Below are 18,205 nucleotides of genomic sequence, written 5' to 3' on the forward strand. Positions count from 1 at the left end.
ATACAGCCAGAGCTACATGGAGAAACTCTCTCAACAAAGCAAAACAAAACCAAAAAAAACCCCCACCAAAACCCCAGTTTACTCAGACAAGGTCTCTATGTAGCCCTAGCTGCTTTGAACTCACTCTATAGACCAAGCTGGTCCCAAACTCACAGTGATTCACCTGCTTCCTGCCTCTCCTGCACTCTGGCTTTGATCTTTGAGAACAAGTCCTCCCCATTATCTCTGACAGCTGTGATGAAATGCCATGGAAAGTATGTACCACTCTGTGAATCAAATATTCTTACCATCCTTAAATATACCTCCGTGGAGGTGTAAAGGCCGGGAACAGGCCAGCTCTCCCCCACAGGAGATGGGTAACTGCGTTGGGTACCAATGCCATGTGAGACTTACAGTCTCACTGACCTCTGATTGATGACAAGACATGTCGCTGTGTCCTACACTGCTGGTGCAGGTGGTGCTTGTAAGGCGGCACCTCATGCTCATCACCACTGTATCTTAAGAAAAACAAAGAAACACCGAAACTGACCATACCCCCAACCTTGGAAATACCAGGCATAGGAAAGGATGGCCAGGAATTGAACTAAGGGGTTTATTGAGAGCATGTCTTCTTGGCTGTGTGCATCCACTCCGTTGTCCTCCGGAGGGTGAGGAGTTTGGGAGGCAAGCATCCTGAGCTAGGTTTGGTTATCCATAGCAGAAGGTAGCAGCTGTGCCAAGACTTGTGGAGGCTCACTGGAGCCCTCCCTAGTCCCAGAGCCCCTGCCTTGGTCACACTGTCAGGTCAGAAGAACAGAACTTACATTGTCTCATTCATTCTCTCTTAACAATAACCTCTCATTCTTGCCTTCCTGGGAAGGGTGTCTTGTGATGAATGTGGATGGAGGAGATAATAAAGAATTAAGCCTTTAACCCTTAGAATTCATATTTCTGTGGCAGATGGAAAATATGCATTGTTTTTATAATCCAGACATTGCAACAAGCCTGCTTGCTTCCAGCTCTGGAAGTGGAGTTGGACACAGTTTCTGCAGTCACAGGAATTTAATTGTCAAAATAAAGGCCCGGGTGTTTTTGAAATACCAGTTGGGGGCTGAGGGTTGTTTGGGAAGCCCCCCCCCCCCACCCAACGCCTACAGTCAGGATGTATGCTAGAATAGGAAGGGTACGTATGAGGGAAGGGTGGGAACGAGGAGTTTGTGAGAGAGAGAAGGACACAGACCATGTCGGGTGCAGGGACAAGACGGTAGCTCTGGCAGTGGGAGCTCGTTACCAGCAGCTTCTTTTGCTTTCCTAGGTTGCATAGAAAGTCCTTGTTCAGGGCCACTTCTCTGAGGAAGTCAGTGTCAGCTGCTTTTGTGGCAGTATCAGATGGGAAGAGGGGCCGAGAGATGGCTTCCCCTTGAAGTAAGACGGCCTGAGTCTGACCCAGGACACCCACGGTGGAAGGAAAGCTCTAGGTGGGAGGAGAGGCCTCTAAAGGGCTTGTCATAGCGAAGCATCAGTACAAAGGGATATGCTTTACGTTTTACCTAAAGTAGCTGGCCATGGCAGTGCACATATTTAACCAGCTGAGTTCAAGGCCAGCCTAGTCTACATAGGGAGTTCCAGGCTAGCCAAAGCCACATTGTAAGACCTTATTGTCCCTTCCATCCCAAAAGTGGGTATTTTGAAAATATTCAGCTTATCTCAATTTCAAGAACCATTTTAATAATCAGTGGCTAAGAATTTGTTTTGCAAGTGCCTTGAAAGTGTTTAATTCATGGTTCTTCTGAGCATTGAATTAATAAACCTTATCTTTATTTTTTAATTTATTACCAGTTTTAGAGACAGATCTCAGTTTGTAGATAGAAACTCACTATGTAGCCCAGGCTGGCCTCAAACTCACAGCATCCTCTTGCTGCTTCCCTTTCTGAGTGCTGGGATTTCAGGCATAAGTCACCATACCTGACTTGCTTTAATGAACTTTGAAGTCCAGTTTCTACTTTTCAGTGAATCTAGGGCCTTATGCATGCTGGGTAAGTGTCCTACCATTAGGCTGTATCCCATAGCTTGATTTAATGAAGGAATGTGTGTGTGTGTGTGTGTGTGTGTGTGTGTGTGTGACAGAGACAGAGAAACAGAGACAGAAACAAGGGGGGGGGCATGTGTGTCCACACCGAGGTCTTACGCTTCTCATAGTGAGTGGTCTTACACCCTCAGACATCTCTCCAGACATCTTAACCTATTTCTTATTTTGTTACTTTTATTGTATGTGTTTGTATGATGTGTGTACATCACTGGTGTAGGCCTGTATGTACCCACAGTGCATGTGTGGAAGCCTGAAGACAACTTTTGATAGCCATGCAGATGTTCAAGCAGTCTTTTCCTTGCTTCAGCAACTTTTCCTTGCTCCAGTGACTCTGTGACCACCTCCCAGCTCCACGTAGGAGTGCTGGGATTATGGATTTGAATCCTTATATCCAGCTTTTCACTGTCAGTCTGTGCAACAAGTGCTTTTACACCCTGAAGGTTCTTGATGGCCCCAAAGTAATGAACTTTTAAATGACTTGAGGCTTTCCTGCAGTGATGCTTCATTCTGTTTTGTCCTAAGCAGTAATTAACTGATGGTCCAGATAATGCCTACTATGATCAGAGCCTGGTAGCACTGGCTGGGAAGGAAATAACTATTTTTGTTAGATCCAGAGAAATCTTACTGGTTTTTGTAAAAACATAAGGATTGTTTTTCAGACTACCTGAACTAGGGTAATGCCTTTTCATTTATCTGTTTTGTTTTTAGGTTTATCCTTTTATTCATTATTATACTCAAATATCGATTGCCTACATTTTGAAAGACATTTATTTATTTGTTTCTTTGTTTGTAGACAGGGTCTCTATGTTGTCCTGGCTGTCCTGGAGCTCACTCAATGGGCAAGCTGCCCTTGAACTCAGAGAGATAGATCTACCAACTCTGTCCCCCAGAGTGCTGAGATCAAAGACATGTGCTTAAAGTATGCATTCTAAAAATTATTTTTAGAAAAATAAGAATCAGAGCTGGAGAGATAGCTTAGCCATTAAAGACCATAGGTCACAACCAAAACCTCAAGAGAAAGGACAATCACTGTCTGTACACTATCAGAACTTAGAGTTGAAGACATAGATCCTTGTGGGTTTTTTAAATTTAAAATTTTTATTTTTTTGAAATGATTGTTTTTTTTTTTAAATTAGAATATAATGGTATCATCTCTCCTTCTTTTTCCTCTCTCACCCCTCTGTGTCTTTCTTCTCACCCCTCTGTGTCTCTCCCCTTTCAGATTTGCAGCCCCCTTTCATTTATCTTATACAAGGAGAGGGACCGCTTTGAAATGCGGTCTGTTTTCCCTCCTACAAATACCCAGGTGACCTTGCAGGTGGGGCTCCAGCTCTGGGGTTTTGCTGTCCCCGTGCCACACATAGCTTGCACATGCACAAAGTTTTGTCTCCTTTTCTTAATTTTCCTATCTCCAGTTTATTTGTTTAGGAAATAACATAAGTTGGGTTCCCTCTAGTGGACAGAATCACTTTTGTTAAACTTTCTGTGATGGCTGAGGAGGCCAGCAAGGCCAGGCCTTTAGTATTGCAGGTGTCTCAAGGATAATAAAGTCAGAGGTGGGAATCTCCTAGATTATACATAAAGTCATATATGTACTCACATAAAATGAATGAGTGAGTGAGCACGTGTTTTGGAGCGGACACCTGCTTGGCTTAGCATTGAAGAAATTATTTTAATGTAATTCTCATTCTTAGCTACTAACACCTACTTTAATGACACAAACAGAGCAAAGTGACAACCATAGGGGCCCACTGTACTGTTCAGTCTAGGATGTAGTTCTATGTTAGAGTGCTTGCCTAGCATGCAGAAAGCCCTAGGTTCAGTACCCAGTGTTGTATAAACTGGATGGGGTGGGGCACGTCTGTAATCCCAGTCCTGAGGAGGTGATTGAAGAAGGTTAGAAATCTGAGTCTGAGGTCAACCTGGGCTACAAGAGACACAATTCTGCAAGAATGACCTGAATTTCTGATACGTCTCTCTTTACCTTTGAAATGTGAGGATTCCAGGCATGTGCCACCATGTCATTTTAATATGCCGCTGGGGAGCTTTTTGTGGTAAGCAAGCACTCTACCAAGTGAGCTCAACCCCAGCCCCTCCTTTAAAATTTTAAGTTAAAGTATAGGTGACATAGTTCCTTACCTTTCAGTGATGACATCATACCCAATATTCTGGGTACTTTTCTGGGCCAGGTTCTACTGGCATCTAGTGGGCACAGGCCAAGGAAGCTACTAATTACTTTTGTAGGGGTAGATCTCAAAACGGAAAACTGACCATGGCAATCATGCCAATGGGGAGAAACTCTGCTATGCATAACGCACTTTAAACTTGACCATGCTTTCCAAACAGCTGCTGTCTAGACGGGCTTAGCAAAGACTGTGGCCTCTGTTCATTATTGGGCTCCAGCTAGCTGAGACAATGCCCCTGCATTACATTAAGATATAGCTGTTTTATAGAATAAGCTTCGGAGGAATCATTACTGGAAGAAGCCAGGTGTCCACCTCTAAGCTTCTCCTCCTAAGCCATTCTGTTCATGGATGACTGTATTCCCTCCCAGACTGCAGTCTTCCTTGGAACTTGTTCTAGGCCTGCAGTCTCTGTGGTAACCTGTGCTGGTGCTGATGTTTTGTTTTGCTTTATTGGTTGTTGTCGTTGTCATCATTGTTGTTGTTATTATTATTATTGTGCTGGAAATCGTACCTAGGCCTTTGTGCTTGGTGGACAAAAATCTACCACCAAGACACACATCCCAAGACCAGACATTTTTTTAAGATTGATTCATTTTTATGTGCACTGGTGTTCTGCTTGCATGTCTGTGAGAGTGCCAGATCCTCTGGAATTGGAGTTGCAGACAGTTGTGAGCTGCCATGTGTGTGCTGGGAATTGAACCAGGTCCTCTAGAAGAACGGTCAGTACTCTTTACCGCTCAGCCATCTCTCCAGCCCTAGAAATATTTTTAACATGTAATCTAGCTGTTCTTACTACAGACAAGCCTCACTGTCTGTTACTTACTAGAGTCTGAACTAAGAAGAAAGTAGCTGGGCACCTTCCTCGCTGTGTTTGGCCATAATGTTAATCCTTTTAATGGTTTGTTCCCTTTTCAGCTTTAGTATTTTTTTTTTAAATATTTAGCTATTTTTACAAGTATAATCTGAATTTTCTTAGTGGGAAAAATGAGGCTAGAGCCAGGTGCAGTTCTTAGCTGTGTTGTCACCTTGAACAGGAATACTTGTTGATTTATCCATATGTCACAGCCCTAGTCACCAGTCCCTCCCGGCTGTGTGCCGAGTCCGGTCTGAGCCTGTATTTGTATGATTCCCTTCGCCCAGCACTGACCCCCGTATGCTATTTGCTAGTTGTAGCTACTTCATTTGTTTTGTCCTCACTGGGCTCTGATTTATTTCCTGCTTGTTTCACATTATTTACATATTTTTGACTCCTTCGTTGTCCTCATTGGCGACCAGTTTTGCTCTGAGTCTAGATTAGTCTAACTGTTACAGGAAGTCCAAGGAGGCCAATTTGAGACCCACAACAGGGTCAGTGCTGTGGCTCAGGGCAGTGGCTCAGCCAGTAAAGGAGTTTAGCACAGAAGGCTGATGATGTGAGTCTGGTCCCTGGGACCCCTGTGAAGTTGGGAGGACAGAACCACGTGCACAGAGGTGTCTTCTGCCTTCCACATGTCTGGTGGACATCAAACACTCACTTACTTAAACTATAGAAAATGAAATTACATTTAAAAACTAAGGCCCAAATACTCTTCCCTTGACTTGGTTCTCTTAGAAGTTTTGCATTCTCTGTAGTGGTTGAGTGTCAGAGAAGAAGTACTCAATAGAATGTCCCACAATAATAGGGAGATTCTGTGGCTTATGTGTGACCCAGTATCGTCACCACTAGCTAAGCATAGTTACTGAGCACTCGAAATGTGGCTTAAGAGACTGAGGACTAGATTTTTTATTTTAATGCATTTGAGTTAAGATTTGAGTTGCCCCCTGTAACTAAGGTTGCCTGTAGGACAGAACAGGTGTGTTTTGTTGATCTCCACAAGGTGGTTCTCAGGCCAGCAGCATGACGTTTTCCTGGGACTTCTCAGAAGTAGTCAGCTGAATGTGGTAGCTCATGGTAGTTTCAGTACTTAGGAAATGAAGCAGGAGGATTGCTGCAAGCTCAAGGCTAATTTGACCTATGTAGTAAGTTGCAGGCCAGCCTGAGATATAGGCCCTTTAAACGAAACAAAACTAAACTGGGCATGTTAGTGCACATCATTGATCCGAGCACTCAGAAGGCAGAGGCAGGCAGATCTCTGTGAGCTCAAGGCCAGTCTGGTCTATAGAGTGAGATACAGACCGTCTGGAGTTAGATGGTAAGACCTGTCTTTAAAAAACAACAGCCAAACAAAAGGAACCCAGAGCTGCACAGGTGATTGTATACACTTAAGTCTAAGAAGGAATGGCTTCTGGGTGAGCATTGGAATCACATGGAGAGTTAGAAACCTCTGGTGCAGCAGAAACCAATGGTGCAGCAAAGATGGGTGGTATTTGAGCGTATCTGTGTCACCCGGGCCAGTGGTAATGGCACAGACTCTTCAGCTTCAGGGAGCCCAGGTCTCTATTACTCTGTTGATTCCAGTGCACATGGTTTGGGTTTGAAAATCCTTCATCTACAAGAGGGTCTTCCACTCTGCTGGTCATTGATATGTGTAGAAAATATTTCTGGGGCTTCTACCCCACCATTGACCATTCAGATCCTGAAATAAAGACCTTTATAGCAGTAAGGCTGGGCAGATATACCTTCTATGCTATTAAAACCTTTCTTTTCTTTTTTTCTTTTCTTTTTGTTTTTTGAGACAGGGTTTCTTTGTGTAGCCCTTGCTGTCCTGGAACTCACTCTGTAGACCAGGCTGGCCTCGAACTCAGAAATCCACCTGCCTCTGCCTCCCAAGTGCTGGGATTAAACGCGTGCATCACCACTGCCCTGCTAAAACCTATTTCTTATTGATAGCCCTGAGTTATTACTTACTATGTTTCATCTGGGCTGCTTTTAACTCCAGTTGGCCAGCCTTCATGGCCATGCTTTCTCGATTCCTAACCCATGGTATCTTCCTTCTCTCTCCACCTTCTTCTCTCTCTTTGACCTATGGCAAGCCCAGGAGCGCTAAGTCCCCCCATCTCAGTTCTGCCCAGCTATAAGCTGTGGGCATCTTTATTCACCAATCAGAAATAACTTGGGGGGAAGGTTAGATAGTGTCACTTGGGTTTATGTGCAGACTCTCATCTTGGGGGCGACCAGGTCTTGGGGGCCCGCACTTAGCATTACATACAATACATAACAACAGACCAAACCTCAACAGATGTGTATGCTGGGGTGCAAAGCTTGGCCCCCTTACATAACATTGATCTGCATCTGTGTCTGAACCCCATGTGCCTGTGGCATATCGGAACAAATGCTTTTATGAATACTTGCTTTTCATAAAGTGTCATTTTTGGTGTTTGCTCAAAGCTTTCTGGTTGCTATTTTTTTTTTATTAGTTGATGAATTTTTGGTCTTTGTTTCTCCCCTTTCTGATAGGTACATTAACATTCTGTTTTTTAAAGTTGCTAAGAAGTCTGCTAATGACAGCTTGTCACTTCAGTTTGTCTGTTCCTTAAGTTGCAAGTTGGAAAGCCTAAGGATCAGAATGTTCTGTAGTATGGAGGGGTGAGGCACAAGGGAAGCCCCACCTCCAGTTTCCTCACTCGACCCCATGGCAGTCAGCTGAGGAATGTTGGCACGGAGCCAGACAGCAAGGTGTCTGGAACATTCAGATCCCACTCATTCCGGACTTCAGGCTACTGGGTCAGGGGTGTTACATTTCATTACAGTACTCTACCTTAGGAGCTGGGGAAGAAACAGATACTAGGTGACTATTTTTGGTTTTTCTTTTAATTTTGTTTTGAAGGTCTTACTTTATAGCTCAGGCTAGCCTGAACTTCCTACATAGTTCAGGCTTGCCAAAAACTTATGGGAGCTGGGTACAGTGGGACACATGAGTAATTCCAGCACTCGGAGGACTTAGACAGGGTTCTAAGATGGAGGTTAGACTATGCTACATAATGATACCCTCTCTCAAAAGACCAAAAAAAGGAAAAAGTATTTTATGACGTGGAGGTTGAGCCCAGGGCTTCGTGCATATGCTCTGTTACTGAGCTGCTTACACTTCCTGCTCTAGTCTGTTGATGGGTTTTAAATGTTTGTTTGTTTTAGATTTATTTTTATTTTATGCGTATGAGTCTCTTGCATGTCTATCCACCATGTGTATGAGGCCAGAAGAGGGCATCAGATCCTCTGAGACTGGAGTTACAGATGGTTGTGAGCTGTTGTGTGGGTGCTGGGGATAGAATCCAGGTCCTCTGCAAGAGCAACACGTGCCCTTGACTTCTGTGCCACCTCTCTAGTCCATCTGCTGAGTTTTATTTCAGTTAAAACCTTTCGTTCTTGCATTCAGAAAGCTTCCAGTTGGCAGCTAGCCTTTGTTAGCTATTTATTTCTGGATATTCCATAAGAATTGACTGTGGCTTGGAAAATATATAAGGAGCAAATTCCACTTAGAAATTTTTTTTTAAAAATGTGTTCCAGAATTGCTTACTTTTCTGACTATAAACTCTAGTTTCAATCCATGTGTTACCTACAGTAAGATTTTAGGTATAAGGAGAAGCAAAAATAATTGTCTTAACCTGTGAAGACTAAAACAGCCAGTCTGTTGCTGTACCTGTCCACATAATGGAAAGCCTGAAATCAAAAGTAACTGTGTGATGACTGTAGCTGACTGATTGATGAGTGCATGGCTATACTGAGTTGGAGAGAGAGAGAGAGAGAGAGAGGAACCTGTCTCAAAAAACAAAACAACCATAAAACAAACGAACAGGAGGCCTGGTGATGAATCTTAGTGGTTAGAGATTCCCAGCACCTCATAAACCACATCTGTGATCTGAGTACTTTGGAGGTGAAGGTAGAGACGTGGTGGTGGTGGGGGGGGGTGGAGGGTTAGGGTGAGGTGGAGGGCAGGGGATTTGGGTCAGAAATTTAAGGTCAGTCTCAGCTCCATAGCAAGCTGGAGGGTAGCCTGGGACACATGAGACCTTGTCTTAAGAAAGAAAACTGTGTGCTGTGGGGATGGAGTGATGAACACATATATACGCCTTTATGGAAATTAGCCTGTATGGTCTCCCTGGCAGCAGAGAATAAGCAATAATGGACTGATGGGTTTAAAATTACATATATGCCTGTATTTATATACTGTGTAAGTCATAAAACTGGAAAGATCATGGGAAGGAAGGGAGAGAGCTTAAGGGAAAGGAGAAGATAATGTTGGAACACGTGACTGAATGCAGCCGGGTGAGGGGAGGAAGGCAGGCAGGGGAGGGCGGTGGGAGAGGGTGAATTAGAACAAAGTCTGAGCTGCATAAGCTCAGATGCTGTGACCAAACCCATCAGGTTCTGTGCTAACTTTCAAAAACTAAGTTACAAGAAGATTTAAAAATTTTTATGTAACTACTTCTGTGTTGGAACGTATCCTTTAGGGCAAACTAAAACCATGCTTCTCATCACTCATTTGGCTTAGAATAAACTATTTCTCAATTTATTAAAGGAAAGGAAAGGAAAGGAAAGGAAAGGAAAGGAAAGGAAAGGAAAGGAAAGGAAAGGAAAGGAAAGGTAGGGAAGGGAAAGGAAGAAAGAAAGAAAGAAAGAAAGAAAGAAAGAAAGAAAGAAAGAAAGAAAGAGAAAGAAAGAAAGAAAGAAAGGCAAAGGAAATGAATAACAAAACGAGAAAGAACAGCCAAGAAAGAAGGCTTGCCAGGAGGTGTCTTGGGTGGAGGTTCTCCCTGATGCAGTAGGGAAGGAGAGGCTCTAGCCTGGTCCTTCCTAACCTGGTCCTTCCTGGAATGATCTTTCCTGTAAACTGTAGAAAACCCTGAGCAAGTAAAGGCTCTCTCGATTTCACCTGAAGCAAAAGTGCACCTGATGCCATGCCCAGCAGAAAGTGCTCTAGGAACAGGTCTGCTCTGTGAGGAAACTGGAGCCTCTGCCATTTAGGACAAAAGATTCACGGATGGAAATATCTCCTCCTGGTGTGAGTCAGCCGGCTTGGTTACCTTTTCATCACGGTGATAAAATGCCCTGACAAAAGCCACTTAAGCTCTTTCTGCTGTCTTCCCTCAATGCTGTAATGGCACTCTTGAGTGTCCCAGCTGATGCTCTTAAAACATCAACGATACCGAAAAAGAGAGGCCGTGCTCCAAAGCCATTGTCTGGCTGCTAGTTGCAATGAGGAAGCGTGGTGACTTTGGCAAGAGTGGAGTCACCACTGATCTCAGAGCTGGGAAAGTCACTGTAACCTCACAAGCAGGTTCAACAAGTGTGGGGCAACCAGCCCAGATCTGATGTGCCGTTCAGAGACCTGGAAAACCAGCCAAACTTTTTCTAGGGTTCTTATACATGTAAATAAGATGCCTGAGTGACAAACATTAAAATGAGAGAGGAGAAGAAAAAAGCAGTTTACAGGTGAACATGAAAGTGGTTGTCTAGGTTTACAGCCGCAGAAAAGTATAGTCCGTGTTCGCAGGGAACACACTGTGGCAGGGACAGGAAGTTGGCTTTATGCGAACACCTAGAAAGAAGTGAGTGCACAGGAAGTAGGCCTTGTTCTAAATCTGTTCTACCCGAATTCTAGCTTCCTGTGAGGGTCTACCTCCTAACGATTCCACAAACAGCACCAGCACTTGGGGACCAATACTCTAAGTGAGCCTACAGATGTTAGGGCATGTCACATCCGCCCCCCAGCAGTGCTGGCTTGCTCTGCTCTCCCATACTCCCAACAGTGGAGCAGGCTGCATTCAAACCTAGCTTCTCACTGGTGGTGGGAACAGAAGGATGTTGCCTGGGAGGGCTCAGGTGAGGAAGTATGCTCGGGGACTGAGGTCTAGTAATGCATGTAGACCTGTGACTAGCATGGAAAGCAGCAGTTGAGCCCTGATCCAAAGGTCCTCAGAGGAGACTGCTGCTTCAGATCCAGGTGACAAGTTTACTGAAACATAAGAGAAAGGTTTGGTCAAGAAGCATGAGACTCAACACCAGGCCTGCCAAAGGTTTCCTCTCAGCCTCAAGGTGTTTGCTCTACGGCAAGACAAATGCTTAAATTGAAGACTCGGGAGCGTGCAAAAAGCTGATGGTAGCTGGGTGAAGAGTTAAGTCTTTTGGGGAGTTGTAGCAGAGTGGCAAGGGGGAATTTTCACCCCTTTGAGGGATGAGTAAGGAAAGGTTGGAATCTGAGAGGGATTTGGTGTTTGGAAAGTAATGCTGTGTAACTTTGTTTTCCCCCTTGGCCATGCACCTAGCGTGTGTCAGTTCCTGGAGCTGTGTCAGAGCCCAGACGGTGGCTTTGGAGGGGGCCCAGGTCAGTACCCACACCTCGCTCCCACGTATGCGGCCGTCAACGCGCTGTGTATCATCGGCACGGAGGAGGCTTACAACGTCATTAACAGGTAAAGCTGCGGGCCTCCGTGCTGGAGACTCCAGCCCCCCCCCCCATACTGTACGGCACTGACCATCACCCTCTCTGCCCTCTCCCCGTTCTCAGAGAGAAGCTCCTTCAGTACTTGTACTCCCTAAAGCAACCAGATGGCTCTTTTCTCATGCACGTCGGAGGTGAGGTGGATGTAAGGTGAGTGGACGGTTGCATCCATGGCTGCTAAAATGTTCCTATTCTTAGGAGCTGCTAAGCCTCATGGCAAAGTGCTGCTTTGTCCCATATGCCGATGTGCAAATGCTGTGTCCCTGGCACAGTGTCATGGTCATTGCTAATATGACACTAATGTCCCCAGGCGTCATTATCTCTCAGCTTCTTTCATGTAAATGGCAGCATATGAGTTAGATAAAAAAAAAATCAAATGCTTTTGATTTAGAAATTACAAAATACATTTGTTTGGCGTATAATAGTTTACTATAAGTAATTGCATAGTGTAATATAAGCTGTCTCCTCTCTTGGAGAAACAAGCCTAGAGTACTTACTTTCTGGTTGCATTTGATGAAATCCTGAGGGTGCTGAACCCCCAAGGCACATGAGAGTTTCTCTGTGGGGTGCAGAGTTCCTTGTGGGCCAGCACACTGAGGTATAGTGGACTTGAACCAAGCTGCATTTTACTCAGGAACTGTATCTTGCTAGGTATGGTGGTCTGTGATCAATATCTCAGCTCTTGGGAAGCAGAGGCAGGTGGATTGGGAGTTCAGTGGCATTCTTGGCTACATAATGATTTCAAGGCTAGCCTGGGCTATATGAGTGGATTAAAAAGAAGAAAAGGGAAATAGATGCCGGGGAGTGGTGTTGCATGCCTTTAATCCCAGCACTTGGGAGGCAGAGGCAGGCAGATTTCTGAGTTCGAGGCCAGCATGGTCTACAGAGTGAGTTCCAGGACAGCCAGGGCTACACAGAGAAACCCTGTCTTGGAAAAAAAAAAAAAAAAGGGAAATAGATATCCTAATTATACCAGCAAGTAGCTTCCTGACCTGCGGGCAATCCATCAATGAGGCATATAAAGAGTTTACTAAATAAGTAATTTTTTAAATGCAGTGGATCACTGAAATTGTATATTATGTAGTCTAGGAAAAATATATTTTTGGGAGGAGATGAAGTTTTTATATCAAAATGACAGAGATATCGTTTTTGTGTGTGTGTGTGTGTGTAGCCCTGGATGTCTTGGAACTTATTGTGTAGACCAGACTAGTTTTTTTTTTGTTTTTGTTTTTGTTTTTTTGTTTTTTTGTTTTGTTTTGTTTTTTCAAGACAGGGTTTCTCTGTGTAGCCCGGGCTGTCCTGGAACTCACTCTGTAGACCAGGCTGGCCTCGAATTCAGAAATCCACCTACCTCTGCCTCCCAAGTGCTGGGATTAAAGGCGTGGGCCACCACCGCACAGCAACCAGGGTAGTCTTGAACTCTATTATAGACGTCTGCCCTGCCTCCCCCCAGTGTCTGGCCTCACAGTGGCTTTTTGAGTATGATCTTCACAGTGGTGCGCTAGCTGTATAGCTTTTGGTCTAAGTATTACACTTTTGGCACGGTTAGCGTGGTATCTGGCTCACAGGGTAAGGCATTTATAGTAGTACAAGCTTTAGAACCTAAGTTTGGTCCCTGGTAGAATGAGAGAACAGACTCCACAGAGTTGTCCTCTGACCTCCACACACGTGCTGTAGCACGTGCACACCCCACCTGCCATCACAGACACACGATGAGGATGATGATGGTGATGATGGTGATGGTGATGATGATGGTGGTGATGATGATGGTGATTTTTAAACAATCTCAAAGAAAGTAGGCCAACCAGCTAGGCTCTTACAGGGCACTAGTGGCTGAGGTCTGAAAATAGAGGTCTGTTTTGAAGCCCTGGGAAGTTTCTACACCAAGAACTGAAAAGAGATTTTGAGAACAAGCTCAGAGGATTTCTGATAGCATCTAATTTCACCAAGTGACAGTACCAGGCTATAATGATGCAGCCTGGGCACCCCTCCAGGAGAGGGTACACTCTTGAGTGGCTTATGTTGTCAGTTGTTTCCTGGGGCCTTGAATTCACAGGCAGTCTGCTTTTGGCTGAAGCAGATGAAGAGACTTCCTTACCTGCTGTCTTAGGTAAGGTCTGTGCTGTGAAGAGACTCCATGGCCGTGGCAGCTCTTATAAAGGAAACCATTATACTGGGGCTGGCTTACAGTTCAGTGGTTTAGTCTGTTATCATCACGGCAGGAAGCATGGTGGTGTGCAGGGAGACATGGTGCGTAGAGTAACTGAGAGTTCTGCATCCAGGTTGGCCTGCAGCAGGAAGAGAGAGGGAGCTACTAGGCTCGGTTTATGCTTCTGAGATCTCACAGCCCCTAGTGATGCACTTCCTCCGACAAAACCACTCCTGCTAATATGCCACTCACCATAGACCCATGCTGGTCATTTTTATTCAAACTACGGCACCTGCCTTGACTTTAGGGCAGAGCTTAGTCAAAGGCTACACTGTTGTTAGAGAATCCTGGCAGCTTACACGGGAATTTAGTTTTTATGAATTGAGGCTGGGCATGGTAGCACACCCAGAACATGCAGCATTTAAGAGGCTGAGGTAGGGAGTGAATTCAAGGCCTGCCTGTTGTACTTACAGAAACCTGATGTCAAAACAACTGGACGTGGTGGTGCACACCTTTAATCCCAGCCCTCCAGAGGCAGGGCCAGGCAGATCTTAGAGTTCCAGGCCAGCCAAGATACAGAGACCTTGTCTCAAAGGACCAGATGACATCAACAACAAAAGTAAAAAAGAAACTGAATGAGACTGGGCACAAAGCAAGCAAATCGTGGCAAGGTCCATGGTGTTTCGTTAGCAAACTAGCTTTAGATATTGTTCTCTAAGTTTCCAAAATGCAGTCTTTCTCTGTGCTCGTGTTCATATTTGCTAGAGAAATGCAGGGAAACTGCTTCCCGTCAATCCTCTGTGTTCCATTAAGGAGTGCCGGGTCATCATCTTCCCCTACTGTGGGCCTGGGGCACAGACCGAGCCTACAGGTATCATTTATACAGTGGATGGAAGATCAAGCTGATAGCAAACCTCAGTCTCCCTGTCTTGTCTGGCTCCTAGAACATGACTCCCATAGTTTTTCACTCCATATTTCTCTGTTTTTCCTTTGCCTAGAAGCATCAGCCACTCAGGAGAGAAAATCAAAACCAGAGACAGTTTATCACTTAGAGGGCAGCTCATTCCAGTGCCTGAACAGACAGAGATGGTCTCTTGATCCTTGGGGCCTAGACCAACTCCCTGTAGTTTCTAAGAATGCCTTACTCAGGTGTTGATAGCTTCTGGGTACCTCAGAAACCTGCGATTAACAGCTAAGAAAGGAACCACTGTTAGCTGGGCCTGGCCTGTAATATCAGACTCCTACTCAGAAGACTGAGCAGAATTATAAATTAAAAGCTAGCCTGGCAACTTTGAGATCCTGTCTCAAAATAAAAAGTAAAATGAAAGATTGACATGCAGCTCTAACTTAGAGCATTTACTGCATATATCTGAAACACCAGATTCAATCCCTAGTACTAGAAAAACAAACAAAAAAGGGGGCCATTATTTATTCATTTTTATTTATTCATGAATTAACTATGACATTTGTAGTATTTTCTGGGGAGAGAGGAGAGACAAGTGACAGAGCAGGATGTGTTCAAGGGATGAGAAGTTAGCTGACAGCTACTAAGGTGTAGGAGGCCTGTGGGCACCTGGGAGCAATGAGCTGGGACAGGCTGGGGACAGATTGAGGAGCCCCTGAGCTTGCATTACAGAGACTGGCAAATAAATTCTTATGGGTTTTAAGTAGGCAGTGATATGAGCTGACTTGTACTTTCCTAGTTCTCTGGTTACAGTGAATGAATTATGGTGTTCCAGTCATGTCCCCTGGTTTCTGGACTGGAAGGAGGAGGGAGAGAAACAGGAGGTTGATCCAGGTGATAATGGCTTGGTTTGGATGACAGTGGTAAAGAGAAGACAAAGGCAGACAAGCCTGAGAGCTGTGGTGCTAGATCTGGGGACAGGAGGAAGCTGCATGGAAAGTTATGCCTGGTTCCCTCCCCAGCTCTGTGTGTCTGGGACCTGTGGTTTGGGTATCTGTTGTGTGACTTTTCTTGGGAGTCTATTTCTGTCCCTCTCGGATAGAGAGGGCAACAAGAGGTAACGAAAATTCCATCCAGGTCCTGCTTGGTGAACCATTGAATGCACTGGAGTTGTTCATAGAGCATGGGAGACAGGCAGCTGCATCACCAGAACCCACGGTGATGGTCACAGAAGCTGCATCTTAGGAGCTCCCAGTCAGTCTTGTACATCCCAGGCACTCTGAAACCACAGGCAGCTGAGTCAGGAAGGAGTGAGAGACTGGAGTCTCAGCTGAAGATCTAAACATCCTTTCCTCCCCTTCTCTAACAAGGAAGCATTAGTGGGCTTAATCTCCTGAGTATCACGTGGGTAATCATAAATGCTCTGATTTGGGGATGACAACAGCCATGTCATCCCCAGGGGGACAGAATTCCACAACACCCGAGCCCTTCTCCTGGGTTTTGTATTCTTATATTCTTTTCTGCAGTGATCCCTGAACCTTGGAGTTAGATAGATGTATGATTACCTGCTGAGCACTGGGCTGCTGTATCTAGGCAACAGTACAGAGCACAGCAAGACATTTGCAACAGTTTGACCAATCACGAGTCTCTTTAGACAAATGTGTAGCCGGTAAACTGGTAAAAGCTAAAGATAAACTATTTAACAAAACAGTAGCAGTAGCCTTCCTGCCTGCACGGGGTTTTGTTGTTGTTGTTGTTGTTGTTGTTGTTCTGCCCTGTTTTACAATTTTTACAATACCCAGCATAGTTTCCCTCCATTGAAAAAGTAGTTGGTTGTACCCAAAACAGTGGTACCATTGCTTCACCAGCAGGCACATTTTGCCTGTCAGGTTGATGACATTAACACACAGAGTGCATAGCCAAGCAGGCCTGTTGGTGACAGTTTTCTCCCGGCAGCCAGCATAGTGTCTTGTGGCACCACGAAAAGCAACCAGTGGGCTTCTAGCTCAATCCCAGCTTGATCCCTCCATCTTCTGCAGCCAGAGAATATGGTGTTTTCAGCAGTAGGGTCTTACCATTCAGCTACATACCACTAGTATGTAACCACTAGTAACATGGCCTGTATAGTGGGACTTTAGGGGTCTCCCTTGCCAGTAACATAGAAGGAGATACCTCCACACCCAGGATGCATTGGAACTCTTTACCTTCCGTTTTCCTGTTCTTCTAGGTGTCTTTCCGAATCTGTGGAGAGCCTAGAAGTTAACATTGTGTCACATGCAAAAGGAAGTCTTTTCACAAAGTGGGGACAGGATCTCCAAATGCCTACCATGGACAGCTGTTTCAAGCAAGTGAGAATAGGTTTTAGGATTTAGTGGCTAGGGAAATATTTTTTAAAACTGTTAATGAGATTCAAAAGATCCCATTGCTTTGTTTGTTTGAGACAGGGTTTCTCTGTGTAGCCTTGCTTGCTATCCTGGAGCACACTCTGTAGACCAGGCTGGCTACAAGCCTGCCCCCGCCTCCTGAGTGCTGGGATTAAAGGCATGTTTGACTTTGATCCCATTGCTTGTATAAGTAGTTTCTTCCAAAGAGCAGTGTTGGATTCAGGAGTGCATGTGGAGGCACGACCTTCTTTAACTCACTGTATCCACAGTCATTCTCCATGAGCCAACTTCTTCATCTTGCGGTACTGCCATAGGTCACATGCACGCCTACCCATGCCTGGTGGGCTGGATAGAACCGTCTTGTGCTGTAATGCCCAGCCTAGGGCCAAGAGGTAGCAGTACTGCACTCTTGCTTATCACACTTGCTGTTTGACTGGGGTTCCTGGGTTTGGCAAGCTCCAGGACTGATCCTAATTCCCTGCCATCAGGCTGGCTGTTCCAAGAATCCTGGGTTGGGTAGAGAATCTCTACTCCCAGTGTATTTTCAAGGGGAGAATGTACATAGCATTGTGGGGGATGATTGCCCACCCCAGCAAGAGTTTTACTTACATTGTTCTGTCTTTGTATCAGTCCACTGACGTTCATTGCCCTCTGACCCTCGGGGCTGCCAGGAACTGGGGCAGCTCATGGTTCAAGCTAGCATCTTTGCACATTAGAAGAGGGCCAGTAAATCCTCAATTCAACGTGGGGCACTTAGTTGTCTTGCAAGGCCCTTGTGTGTGAGCAGCATTGGCCACCATGTTAGGGAAGTGGCTGTGGCAGTTCTCACCCTCAGGACTCCTTCCCCCATAGCAGTGGGCACACTGGGGTCACCCGTCCCTCATCCACCTCTTTGGACAACTGTTGTTCAAGCTTCTAGACCAGCTCTCACCCTTCCTAACTCTGTGACCCTTTAATACCGTTCTTCATGCTGTGCTGACCCCCAGCCTTAACATTATTTTCGTTGCTACTTCACAGCTGTGATTTCGCTACTGTTATGAATTCTGATGTAAGCATCTGTGTTTTCTGATGGTCTTAGGTGATCTCTGTGAAAGGGTTGTTGGACCCCAAGGGGATCTTGACCTACAGGTTGAGAAACACTATACTAGAAGTTCAC

The 18,205-nt window shown here is 45.2% G+C and overlaps 1 protein-coding gene across 2 annotated transcripts in view; it reads left to right on the plus strand.

Annotated features, from left to right (window-relative positions):
- Fntb (farnesyltransferase, CAAX box, beta) overlaps positions 1 to 18,205 on the plus strand; it is an 83,821-nt gene that overhangs the window by 33,912 nt on the left and 31,704 nt on the right. For both annotated transcript variants that reach the window (XM_028788711.1, XM_028788721.1), the window contains exons 5-6: positions 11,437 to 11,583; positions 11,679 to 11,762. In XM_028788711.1, coding sequence (XP_028644544.1) covers positions 11,437 to 11,583; positions 11,679 to 11,762 — 231 coding nt within the window. The remainder of the gene's footprint in view (positions 1 to 11,436; positions 11,584 to 11,678; positions 11,763 to 18,205) is intronic.

Source organism: Grammomys surdaster, unplaced genomic scaffold (genome assembly GCF_004785775.1).
Source record: "Grammomys surdaster isolate TR1022 unplaced genomic scaffold, NIH_TR_1.0 127, whole genome shotgun sequence".
NCBI lineage: Eukaryota > Metazoa > Chordata > Mammalia > Rodentia > Muridae > Grammomys > Grammomys surdaster.